Genomic DNA, 13742 nt, shown 5'->3' with positions numbered 1-13742 from the left:
CCTGTCTAGTCCTTCGAATCCGAACCCTCGGACGGGAGCGCCGCCGCGCTTCCCAAGCGGCGCACTATCCAGTGCGCCACCGGGCCGGCCCAATTGATGCTGTTCTGTCCAGAGTGTACCAGTGACTTCCATGTTGACATATCCCATTAATTCTCTTCTGTCTTCATCTTAACCTCTTAGCAATTTTCACCAGTTGCCAACTTCATCTTTCTAAAGACATTCTTCTCTCTTTGTTTCCAGGACATCACCCTCTCCTGATTTTCCTTTTCTCACTGGCCACATTCATGCTTCTTTGCTGACTTATGCTCTTCTAAATACCAGAGTTTCCAAGGACTCGGTCCTGGGACTATTTCTTTTTACTAATTGTATCCTCTCCCCCAAGTGACCCCATCCTTTTTTTTTTTTTTTTGGCTTTAATCATTATTTCCTTGCTGATGTCCTCCAAATGTAAATCTCCAATCTAGATTTTTCCTCTATGATCCAGACCTCTATATCCAACAGCCAGTTTGACATCTCCACTTTGCCATCTCCTGGATATGTAAAACAATTAATTTCAATAAATGGCACCACCAGCCAGCCATGAATTCTTCATTCTTCTGCTCCTTCATCTGCTCACATCACATGCAGTTGCTTGCCTATGGTCCTGCTGCCACCACCATTTTTATCTAGACTTCTGGTCTAGCCTCTTGTCTTATCTCCCTACTATCGTCATTACCCATGTATAATCCTAAATTTATACAGAAGACACGGAAATTTTTAAAAAATGTAAACATGTCATGTAAGCCCTTATCCTCCATTCAAAGTTAAGACAACTAAATAAGTTAGTTTCCCTTTGTAGTTTGATTAAAGTCCAGACCCCTTACCATGACTGTGAGGCCAGGTGTGATCTAGCTGCTGCTCAATGCACGAGTTCCTCAGGTACAAGCTCGTCATGTGCCACTATGGTCAGATCACACTGACCTTCTGAAGTTCCTGGAATGCCTCAAGCTCTGCTCTACTTGGGATCTTTATACATGTTATTCCTAAACCCAGACAGCATGGTGCACGCTTTTCAGCTTTCAGGTCTCAGCTTAAGTGATAGGTCGTCAGATAGACCTTGCATGAACATTCTGTCTATTGAAACCTCCACTGCACCTGTTATCCTCTCTTACCTTTGAAGGTAATAATGCTTATTACCTTCAAAGCATTAGTCACACTAATTATTTTATGTGTTTCCTTCTTTATTGTCTCTCTCTCCCATTACAATGCAAATGGCAAGAGAGCGGTGACCTTGTCTGTCTTCCAATTCTCTCCTCAGTGCCTTCGGGTCTGGCACATAATAGGCCCTCACGTACTGCTGTAGAAATTCTAAAAATCATGCTGCTTGAACCTACTACAAGTTCACGGAATGTAACCCAACCTTTTTAGCTACCTTTTATGCTAATCCTTAATACTTCACTTAAACAGCTTTATTGCAGAAACACATTTAAGAACAATAAATGCAAGGAGAAAAGGATCACTGGGATATGTGATATTTTAGATCTTTTCTTTCCCCCCAGCCACAGCTGCCTACCCCATTATTAATCTGGCCGTTTGATCAGAATCCCTTTATTCTTAACACACTCAGAATGGGTAAATTGCTGAATGCCTGAAAAAATTTAACAACCTTCTGCTAAAGTTGGTTAGCTTGTCTGTTTCTTAATCATATGAGCTTTAAAAAAAAAAAAAAAAAAAAAAACTTCCTTCTCTGTACAGCTCACTATACTACATGCCATACAGATACTAATAAATAGTTTGAGCTCCTGCCCTCATAAAATTCAAAATATAGCTAGATAGATTTAGCAACATACCAAGAAGGATAAATAATTTTGTTCAAACTAAGTATTTGGAAGGGGGAAAGGAGTGTTTAAGTTGGGTAAAGGCAAATCAGGAGAAGGGCAGGGGACAGTTGCCATGGAGTTGCTCTGTGCCATTGCTGGGTTCCAGATACTGCTCAGCTCTTTACATTCAGCCCTCACAATAATCCTATGGTACAGATAGTACTATTATTTCCATTACACAGAGGTGGAAACTAAGGCTCAGAAAGGTGAAGTAATTTGCCCCAGCATGCGGGATGTGCTCTGCAGATGCATCTCTTTACTCATGTAGATCTGCCCCCTACATTGCCCCAGGCTCAAGGTGAATTTTCCAATCAGCTTTACCAGAGTTAAACTTTGGCAGTTATTGGACAAGTTTTTTGCCAACTAATAAAACTGATATTTTATTCCAACTTATTTTTTCCATCAGTTAAAATGCAGAAGGGAGAAAGACTAAGTCTTCCTCCCAGCATACACCACTGAATTATTCACATGTAGCTGTTTAAATTTAACTGTAATTAATATAAAATTTAAAATTCAGTCCCTCCTTCACATTAGTCATGTTTCAGGTGTTCGATAGCCTCATGTATCTAGTGGATACCATATTGGACAGCACAGATGCAGAATATTTCCATCATTGCAAAAAATCCTATTGGACAACACCGCTCCAGTGAATTTTTATGTAATACTACACAAAGTACTTTCACCTATACTAGCTGATTTGATTCTAACAACTGCAAGGTAAACAAAGCAGGCATTATTGTCTTATAAATGTTTTCCAGGTTGTTTTCCAAATAAGAAAACAGATTCTGAGGTTAAATCAATTGCTGGAGGTCACAAAACAAATTAGGAACAAAAACCTGGTCTTTCCTGAAAGGAAGGATAATTTATTTATTTTGGCAGCTGGCCAGCATGAGCATCTGACCCATTCACCAACACTATGTCCTAACCAACTGAGCTAACCAGCCAGCCTAAAAACCTCACTCTTAAGTTTCACATTGCTTCTCCCTTGACATCTGTGCAACAATAACGAGTATTTTTATGTGCAGATACCTATATCCAATCAATGATGCTTTACAGACATGTATAGCCAGAGAATGTGACCTGCGTTTCATTGATTTCCTAATTTGTGCTCTTTTTCAGTTGTTAGTATATGACATTACATTCTAAAGAGTTCATCTCTGTGTCTTTTCATCATTCAGATTAAGAGTTCTTGGCAATGGGAATAAATTCTAAAAGAGGAGAAATTTAACTCTCACAACATTAGAGATCTGCAGAAGGGCATTTTGTTCATATGCTGCCTAGCCCTATAAAATCACATTAAGAACTTTTTGCAGATTTCATGCTTCTGTCTACATATCATTGCCAATTAGAAATATAAATCTGATAACATTCACACACACTGAAGACCCCCCATAGGCTAATTTAAAACTCCTTTTCTTTTATCTTCCACACCTAATTTTACAATTGCATTACTTCATTAGGCAAAGTATAGATGTTATTGAAATATGGATGTTAAAACACTTGGGAGATTGCTTTTGTTTTAGAACAAGTCTTAGGTGATACTAACCTAGAATCATCTGCATGGTAGTCTCTTGTAAGAATTTAAGATTCAGAACTCAGTGTTATATTAACCTGTTTCTCTTATATTTAGGTGTTTTCATTCATGGATTATTTCTGGATGGAGCTTCCTGGAATAGAAAGATCAGGAAACTTGCAGAATCGCACCCCAAAATTCTTTATGATACAGTGCCTGTGGTTGGTATTTTCTAATGATATATACATTGGGGGGCGGGGTGGCTATTAGGGGCTATTTTATATTTTTAAAATATAGAATACAGTTCCATATTTTATAAAACATATCTTATAAATTATATATAAAGTACCCCCTGCATGTGTATATGAGGGTATTTCAAAAAGTTCGTGGAAGATTCATATTATCTTTCAAGTGAATTTTTCCATGAACTTTTTCCAAGTACCCTTGTGTTTACTATGTATTTTTTCTTACATATCATTGACCTAAATATGTGAAACTTGCTGATTAAAAGATTACTATATGAAAACCATTTTCGTAAAAAGCTACATTTTCTAGGCACCTATCTTCAGCATGTGCAGATTAAGCTACACAAGTATAATTGTTTCCATCTGTTACTGAATCATGAGAAAGCGGCTAGAGAGACTTTCACACAATTTAAAGGGCAAGTCTACGATGGTGTGATAAAATACAGGCTGTGGGATCTGGGACTAGCTCAAAAACAGGTAAAAAGTCCTTTGAGCAGCTTTAACAGGTACAGTGAGGTGTCAGCTGACAGCCAATTGCGAGACAACTGCCATATGAGCTAAGATACTGTGGGCAAAGAAAGTTGAAAATGAAACCCAACTTAAAAGTCACAAGGGCAATAAATATATGTTTGCAATTTCAGTTTTTTTTTTTTTAAATTTCACATGGAAACTAAAGTAGCTTGCATTGAGTAGAAGAAATTTATTTATAAATGGGCAATGACTCTCCTGGATAAGGAAGTCAGCTGGTTCATAAATAGATGTTCTCATTAGAAAAATCCACTCTTGCATTGAAATGAAATACATCCAAGTTGAGAGTATTGAGTCTTATATTGCAGTTAATATCTGCAAAACTGCTTTGTGGATTCCACAATTATGTGAAGGAGATAGAAAAACCTGTGCCTGCATAAAATTTGTTTTGACCTGAGAAACCTAAAAGAGGGCTCTGAACAGTGGGGCAGTCAAGTCCTATCACCTCAATCATCCTCAAAGATTGCTATCATTGCTACTACTAGAAAAATGAATTCAATTGGATTCTAAAACAGCTTTATGACCATAGTTTGTTTTTATATTCAAAGATCAGATTGCCTCAAAATCTTATTTTTAAGATTGGTGAGATTCGACAATAAGTTGTATGCTTCACATTCTGGGAACTCGGTTAGTGACTAAAAAAATGTGGGCATACTGCAGTTACAAAGGAATGCAACTGCACTTTAAACAGATAGCAAAATGTACATAATATCTTCTTTAAAATAGTCTCCTAAACTGGAAAGGTGTTAAACAGCTGTTGATAAAAATCTCCAGAATTTCTGGGGATTGGCTTTCAATTAATAAGGCACATGATTCTGAGTATCAATTCTCACCTTTGAAGTTATATCTGATTTTTTATTTTTGTAATTCTACGCACCAAAAGTCATCCCCAGCTAAGTATGGAGGAGAGGTGACAAGTTGGGTAATGTGCTTTTTGACAAAGTAGGTAAAAGCTATTTTTCCTACTGGTTCTAAAGCTAGTTATAAGAGCTCTAAAAAAAAATGTTTTGGGCAATGGCAGCAAGACTGACAAAAATAAAACCTATTTGGGCCTTACTCTGAGAATACCATAGTAGGCTCAAATATATACAGTATAACAGCCTTGACTTAAAAAGGTATTATGTACTTTTCTTCCAGATGTGGCTAAAGCCCTGTAAGAAGTTAGATATACCAAAAAGACCAAGTTATGTGGCTCCATTGTATAAGACAAGTGAGCGGAGAGGAACACTATCCACAACTGGCCATTCTACGAATTTTGTGATTGCCATGACTCTTCCCTCTGATCAGCCCAAGCAGCACTGGATTGGACGAGGTGTAGCACTGTTATGTCAACTTAATTCATAACAAGAAGATGTCATCTCCTTGTTCCTATTTTTGTTATATGGTTGAGTAGAAAGTATATTTTACTGTTAAAACAATTTTTTTGGTTTAAATAAATTTGACTAAAGATATACTTAATTATGAATTTGCTTATGTGCAAATGCAGCCAATATTTCAAATAATTCATACTTCAATGTAAGGAAATGTCCTAAAATAAAGACTGGATAAAGAAAACACATTGGTATATTTGCTCTTTTTGAATAACTTTATTTTGGGAGAGTTCCATAAGCATTAGGAACATACATAAAATGACACACTACTGTTGACAATGAAAAAGACAGCATTTGATCATTTCCAGCTTTATAAATTTTTAAAAAATGATTCAGTTACAAAAAAAAGTTTAGATATTTTAGCAAGTATCACCTTGCAGGACCATAATCACATTTAAGCCACTGACTTACTGTTAATGGAAAAAATTCACGCTGCATCTAGTTACTATAGTATTTCTAAGCATAATCACAGCTGATTGAATGCAATGTGATATACACCAAAATTCATATGGATGTCACACAGTGACAGCATTGTACAAGTAACATTAATGACCTCCAACAAACACATGTTAAATTAGACTGGTCAAGCTAAAATGGAATGTTGGAGCCAAACAGAAATGTAGTGGAATTCAGATTGTCTAATAAGACTTGAAACTATACATTAGAATGATGTGAAAACTAAATACTGGTGGAACCCTAACAAAATACTAGCAGCAACTGTTACAGCCCTCTTAAAAGGTTAAAAAAAACACTAGCAAATAAAAATAATACCATTTCTGAAAGAATATAAAACTTTATATACTTCAGCATAACCCATTTGCTTTAAATCAGGCATTTATTTTAAGACTGGGAGTATATTCTAGCTGTTGCTTTTCAAAAAGTTTTTAAATGAAGCAGATTTAGTGCTGAAATGCAGAATCTTCCTTGGGTATAAAAACCCAAAAATGAACTATAAATATACCTTGGTTCAGAAAGCAAGATACTGAATCACTTGAAGTTGGTTGTACTAAATAAAATAACAGCACCTTTTAGCTAAGTTGCTTGAAGGGCCAAGCAATGAGATGAGGACTGTCCTAATTCAGTGCCCATATGGTGAAAATAATCTATGTATAAAACTCCTACTTATTACCAGGAGGCCATGAAGAAGGCCAGAAACAATTTTTTCAAATTCAAGCACAAGTTAAAGAAATAACACCTAAGCTCCCTTGCTTACAGCATAAAGAAGAAACACTGGTAATAATGTATTAATACCTAGATGCATGTGCTGCTCTCAAAGTTTTGTTTATGTTTTAAAGTTCACAGAGTGAGAGGAAAGGAACTGGGGAAAAGAAGAGGGCTAAATGAAAACATTTAAAATGGAATGAAAAAGAGTTTGGCTCTTACATATTTGAACAATGAGATTTTAAAGCAGCTGCACTGGTTGCCAAGCTGATTAAAACAAAGCTAGCTGCACATAGTTCAAATACAGTTTACTGGCATAAATGAAGACCATGTGGCACAAGGTATAAACACAAAGCTACATGCATATGAGTAGTACTACAAATTAGTAAGTCAAAATTCAGGATAAACATGGCTTGCACTTCTCACAAATCATTCACAATTACGGTAGGAGAACGGGGCACCTAAAAAAGAGACTAATCCCTATCAGGCACCAACAGCCTATCTTGGCACAAAATGATCAAGTGATTTCAGCTTAGTTATTTAAATGTATCTTCCAAGTCACTTGGTATCGTAATAGCCACGGTATCAATGTAGTTTATCTTAATAACTGTTTTAATTGACCCTTCATGTATAGATTACAGACATGGTAAACTTGAATTTTCTGCCTTACAGCCATACTGGCAGCCACAGCATGTGCTCTCTTGGTTCCAAAGCCAAACCGGTAAAGCAATGTGAACATTCAGAATTTAAATTTCCCCAGTTAACTAATTAGTACTGTTAAAGTAGGAAAATTGAATATTTAGACAATGTTTGGGTTCATTTCTTTGATACGTTCTAGAGAGTTACAATTTTAAGAAAACATTTAACCACATGCTCTGACCTCCCACCCTACAAAAAACCCTAAAATAAAAACAAAATTAAAGTTAAAAAAAAAAGAAAAAAAACCCTTAAACACCGAGCATTATAATAATACACAGAACTATTATGAATCTTTCATTAAACTCAAGCTCACACAAACATACAATCACAAATTTCAGTAGTTTAGGCTGCAAGTTTAAACACTATGCAAATATATACAAAAATAGTAACTCTAGATTCAAGAATAAGGGCTTTTCCCAATGCTAAATTCATACTCTAATGCAGCCTGAGCTTTCCTCTAGTTCCTATAATCTACTTTATGCAGTTTCAAAGTTGTGTCAAGTCAATCCCTATTACCACACATATATATGTAGCTGAATTAAAGGGTACTACAATTCATTCTTAGTACACACAAAAGTGTCTGCCCAAAGTCCATTTAAAATATTTTTAAAGTTTAAATGATTTTTTGGTTCAATTTCTATTTCTGCATAGCCACAGATGTTTCTACTAATAAAGAGACTACTTTAGTGTTGTATATGATTATTTTAAAAATAGTCTTAATCAAACCTACATCAACATTGGTTCATGGAGTCCCATTTTCTCCTCTTTTTTATCATGAGCTTTATATTTTTAAAAGACCCCTTCATGTAGGGAAAACAGTACTGAGCACCAGTCTTTTGTGGTTAGGCTCAAATCTATGGAACTTGTAAGTAGTGCAAGCCACTGACTTTTCCTTGAGCAATGTGCATACAGTACACAGAACAGATGCAAAGCTGCATGGTAACATTCTTGTAATCAGTGATTACCGGGAATGGTCAAAACTGGATGTCAAACACAATTTTGTCTTCATAGAGGGCAATCACCAGCATGATGGCAAATCCAAACAGCAATCCTAAATTCTGAAGAATAAATTGCCCCACTGGACAAAAGCCATGTTCTTCATTGTCACCATCACCATGCAACATTTCTGGAAGCTGAAAAAAGAAATATTTTTACAAACAATTTTATATAATACTTCTGCTCAAACAAAAATTTTAAACATATTCGTACTTAAGAAAACTAATGACTAAAGTGTAACTACAAACACAGTAATTATTTTATTAAATACAATGGTACCCATAAGACATATTTTAGTCAAATACTGAAAAAAGGAATTTTATGCTTTGGCTATTCATTAAATAAATACTAACTTTGTTCCCTCCTCACCAGCCTCCCCAACACTTAAAATATATGCATTGGTCATTTTTTAAACAGTTACTCTCCACTGACCTTATCAATTTGACATTTTACTTTATGCTAACGTATAAGACAACTTATTATTGCCAGTAAAACTCTCAGAAAATATCACCATAATTCCTACATTTATATATCATAAGCTCACTGAGAAAGTAAGATTCTCTTAGAAGACACCTAATTAAAAATTGTATCATTTCTTCACTCTTTTTCATTTGAAATGCTCATTTCCAACTATGCTTGACAGCATAAACATTTACAGACAATTCCAATTGGCATCTCTATACCCTTAAGCCACTGCTTTCTTTCCAATAATAGACACAGAGAACAGCCTATCAAAGCTATCCAACATTAACCAGTATCAAGTTATGCACACTGCCCTCACAGTGTACTCTGTCCTCTTAATATCGATAAAACTTTAAAATGTTCTAAATTTTTAGTATCTTTAAAGGCATAATGCTTTAAAGTTTATACTATTCAACTTCTAAAGCGTACTCTCATACATTATTACATTTAAAAATAACCCATAGATTCAAAGTATAAAAATTAAATCTCTAACTTATTTAAATAAATAAGATTTGTTGAAGAGGAAATGCATTTGCATTATTTTAAGCACAAATCCAAACCTAATCAAAATTTTGAAAGAAGTGCTGCATCCAATTTTTACTTTCACTTTTCTGCAAACCTAATTCAAGTTTGCAATCACTGTCTACAGAAAGAGGGCACTGATATGCCACTCTCTAAGAAACTGAGCTTTACTCCAAACAATATCTTGGTGCTTTTGGGTTTAGAGAGGAGAAATGTAGTGTTAAGTACATAATTCTTCATTCATAATTCTTCCTACCCAGGAAAAAGCAGCATTATTCATTATTAAATAATGAGTACAATATATCCAACCACCATGCTCTGACAGCACTACAGGATATTTAATTTCCTAAGGGTCCTGTTTAAGACCTATTTCATGCTAGTCATATACTCTGTTTAAAAGTCTATGGAAGTAGTATATAATGGCCAATGAAGGCTATTGTTCTTGTCCAAACCTTTCACTAAATTACTTTACAAATCAACTAATGGTCTAAGATAAGGGTTAGCAAACTATGCTGAATCTGGGTCATGCCTATTTATTTACAACATTGCCTATACCTGCTTTTGTGGCTACAACAGCATAGCTGACAACTGTGACAGAAACCACTACAAAAACAGATTTGAATAACTGTGACAGAGACTATAGATGGTCCAGAAAGCCTAAAATATTTACTATCAGAAAGTTTACAGAAAGTTTGCCAACCCTTGGATTAAGATTGAAACCAGCAACTTCCTACAGTTCTAGTAAGAAGTCTATTCTATTTCATCTTTTCTCCCCCTCCCCCCACGTACTTATTGTTACAAAAACTGTTCATTTCTACTTTCCTTAATATTTAAGCAGAAACAACGTACAGGATGTTTCACAGAAATATCCCCTCTAAATATGTATACATACTAACTATAATAGGCACTGTGTCTTCACCACATTCAATTCTATCCTGAATGCCAACATTCCTCATAACCACACCTAAGAGCTACCCAATACCTACTGGTATAGCCATAACTGTTAAAATACAAAAAATGCCTCCATACTGATTGGTAAATAGTGCTGCCCAAAGTTCCCTAAAACCAGACACCTCCACCTAGATATCCTATGGGTACTGCAAATGAAAACTTCCAGTTCTGTTGGTATCTTATTAAATGACCTTAAATCAATAAAAATCGTTCTCCCTATAGCCAAAATCGTCTTTCTAAAACAAAAATGTGATATTATTCTACTACTTCCATAGACTTTTAAACAGAATATATGACTAGCATGAAGTAGCATGCTTAATCTTTTAATGGTTCCCCAAAGTTTATAAGATAAATTCTAATCTTTTTCAAATAGCATGTTGTGTGACTGCCATGATCTGGCCAACACCTATCTGATGACAGCATGAATGTAATCTTTTAATCTATTTTTTCTACTTTACATTAGAAAATACATGATTTCGGTATCATTAAAGTCTTAGAAAATCTATGTGGGCAGTTTGTTTCCTTTTTCTTGAACACTTATTTATTGTTTTTTTTCACTGAAAATCACTGTGTATTTGCCAAAAGCCTGAAATAATTTTTTTTTTTTTTAAATTTTAACATTTACCTTCACATATTTGTATGGCACAGTCTGTTTCTTCTTGAACATTTAGAGCATTTCCAATGTAATTGTGACATTGTAAATGCTACTACAAAGAACACTTTGGTAAGGTTTTATTTTTGTTTGCTTGCTTGTTTTATCAGTAGTAGTCAAGATCTTAGGTTATTTCCTCAGAATACAGTCTCAGCAATAGACTTACTGGTTAAAGAAATGACGCTATTTATCATTTGGCTTACTCATACACCCTTTCCCCTTGCTTCTAATAAACTCTTCTACATTAAGACTCGGCTCAGATTTCCTATTCCAGAAAAACTTCCCTAATACTATCCCCAAATTTTTAGCCAGCCTCTCTGTAGTCCCACAAACATGGTGCACCACTCTATCGTAACACATAACAAAAGAACTGTAATTAACGGCTATTTTTTTGGTTTTTCACTAAACTGTAAGTCTTACTATAAAGACTCACGCTTTTTACATTTCTAGCTTCCTAGTACAAGAATTAGTTTATTCATTCTTCATTAATACTAATTGTGAGCTACACTTCCAGCAGTATGAGAAATAAGATAAAAATACCTGACCTCCCAGAGCAGAAATTCTGTGATTAAAAATTTAGACTATATAATTTTGAAATGAGACTATGTGATAGATCTAGCAGGAAGAAAAGTTAATATCTACTAAAAAACAAAACCTAACCAAATTGTTAGTTCTGTAAATACCAACATTTAAGGTAAAATTAAAATAAAACTGTTAGTGTTTAGATTTATTAACTTTAAGCTAAAGTTAGAAATAAGAGAAACTACATAAATCCCTTGGAATAAACATCATTTCCTGTAGAAGACTGGCTTACCTAACAGGTACAGTATTTCCTTCTTGTTTGCCATAAAGCAAGCTCAAGAAATTATTTTAACAATTATAGAATTATACAATGAAGATTTTTATGGTATTGAGGTAGAACTGCTTTATTATTATCTCTCTAAATATATTGATGATTATTTGAATAGTAACATCAATAGGTCAGAAATTTTCATTCAGCATCTCAACTGGTTTTTACAAAAGGAATCCTCCTACTTAAATGACTTTCTCTAATAGATTTAGGATATCATGTCTTTAAAATGGGTTATATTTTTATTTTTTATTTTTATTTTTTCCTTTTTGTCTTTTTTACTGATTGGTAACGGGATCGCAACCCTCAGTGTTGCACCCGCACTGTGCTCAGCCAGTGAGCGGGAACCGGTCTCCACATGGGATCCGAACCCTCGGCGGGAGCGCCACCATGCTCGCAAGCGGTGCACTCTCCAGTGCGCCACCGGGCCGGCCCTAAAATGGGTTATATTTTAAAAACAGTTTGGCTTGAAACCATTTCCAAAGATTTCTTCCATTTTTGGAAGTTGGTTTTTTTTTTTTGGTGTTGGCCCGTACAGGAATCCAAACCCTTGACCTTGGTGTTACCAGTACCACACTCTCCCAAGTGAGCTAACCAGCCAGCCCTGGAAGTTGAATTCTATTTGCAGATTTAGTACAACATAAAAATATAAAATATCTTACCATATCCACCAAGGCTACATAGAGGAACATGCCTGCAGTGATTGCAAATATCCAAAGTGTGATGTTATTGGCATACTGACCAACAGCTGTGCCTATTAGCATGCCTATGTAAGCCATCATGGCAGAGAGGAGGTTGTATACGATTGCTTGCTTTACAGTCATGCCTGCTTTAAGGAGAACTGCAAAATCACCTGCAGTTAAGACACAATGGGAGAGTTTTAAAACCAGCATATTAAACACAAATTTGGAGAAAACTAATAAAAAACAAAATTAAGAATAACATAAAAAAGATACACCTTTAGTAACTGATCTTATTACATAAAAGTTGTATTTTACTTATTAAATTAAACCTTAATACATGCAAAAACTTGGATGAATCTCAAAGATGTAATGCTGAAAGAAGAGAATCTGAAAGGTTATATGACATTCTTAAAATGACAAAACTATAGTGGTGGGGTTACCAGGGGACAGGAGTGGTGGAGAGGTGTGACTACAAAGGGATAGCATGGGATAGGGGGTGTTGGGGTGATAGAACTGCTCTGTATCCTAACGGATTTTTTTGTTTGTTTTGGTTATCGTAATGGAGGTTACACAAATCTACATACCTCTCAAAATTCAAAGAACTGTACACAGAAAAAAAGTCAGTTTTACTGTATGGTAACTTAAAATGTGAAATTCTTAAAGAAGAAAAACATCAAGAAAAATAAAAGAACAGTTACTGCTCTTTTTGTAAGCAACAATTAAGAGCTCTCTGCCCTGACTTCTGCCCTTTTTCCAAAGGGAAACGGCCTAGGAACAGAGGTAACAGGTTCTTTAAATATAGTTTATGATATGTTTACATTTAGTCCCCACACTACCCCCCAAAATTAATCTTATTTCTGAAAATCCTAAAAATGTAAGAAGAATAAAGAGCTCTTTCCACCATCTTTCTGTGCCTCCATAGTGGTGTGCATAGAAGGTTCTGGGCATCAACAATGCCGAAAAGAGAGCAAATGTTAGGTTCTTATGAGGCTGTGCTCCAGTCATTCTCTGGTTTTTAACTGTGATAATGAAGCATGGTTACATTTGCAAATGTGAAATCATCCCCAAGCATGGAGCTGAAGACTAAAACACACAGAAGTGAAAATCCTGGCATTCCTTTTTCTAGGGATATAATACATACATACAAATAAAATGACTCAACAGGATACCCAATCCCCCAAAAGAATAAGAATAAAGAGACTATTCTCATTCTTCTGTCTAAAGTTGGAACATGAGGGGGGGGGGGGGGGG

General features: G+C 35.3%; 2 protein-coding genes across 3 annotated transcripts in view; one reads left to right on the top strand and one right to left on the bottom strand.

The window, feature by feature from the left end:
- The window catches only part of DNAH7 (dynein, axonemal, heavy chain 7), a 250129-nt gene extending 244428 nt beyond the window's left edge, over positions 1 to 5701 (top strand). Inside the window, 2 exon segments of the mRNA XM_008563289.1 lie at positions 3490 to 3593; positions 5283 to 5701. Of these exon segments, the coding sequence (XP_008561511.1) occupies positions 3490 to 3593; positions 5283 to 5489 (311 nt within the window). The 3' untranslated portion in view covers positions 5490 to 5701.
- Positions 5702 to 5709: 8 nt separating this feature from the next.
- The window catches only part of SLC39A10 (solute carrier family 39 (zinc transporter), member 10), a 59895-nt gene continuing 51862 nt past the window's right edge, over positions 5710 to 13742 (bottom strand). The window contains exons 9-10 of one of the 2 annotated variants that reach the window (XM_008563248.1): positions 12471 to 12661; positions 5710 to 8508 (exon numbers count right to left, since the gene is read on the bottom strand). In XM_008563248.1, coding sequence (XP_008561470.1) covers positions 8350 to 8508; positions 12471 to 12661 — 350 coding nt within the window. In that variant the 3' untranslated portion in view covers positions 5710 to 8349. The remainder of the gene's footprint in view (positions 8509 to 12470; positions 12662 to 13742) is intronic. The other variant, XM_008563253.1, reaches the window with a different exon arrangement.

Source organism: Galeopterus variegatus, unplaced genomic scaffold, assembly GCF_000696425.1.
Source record: "Galeopterus variegatus unplaced genomic scaffold, G_variegatus-3.0.2 Scaffold172, whole genome shotgun sequence".
NCBI lineage: Eukaryota > Metazoa > Chordata > Mammalia > Dermoptera > Cynocephalidae > Galeopterus > Galeopterus variegatus.
The sequence above is the reverse complement of the archived record's forward strand: the minus strand, read 5'-3'. Positions and strand labels throughout refer to the sequence as shown.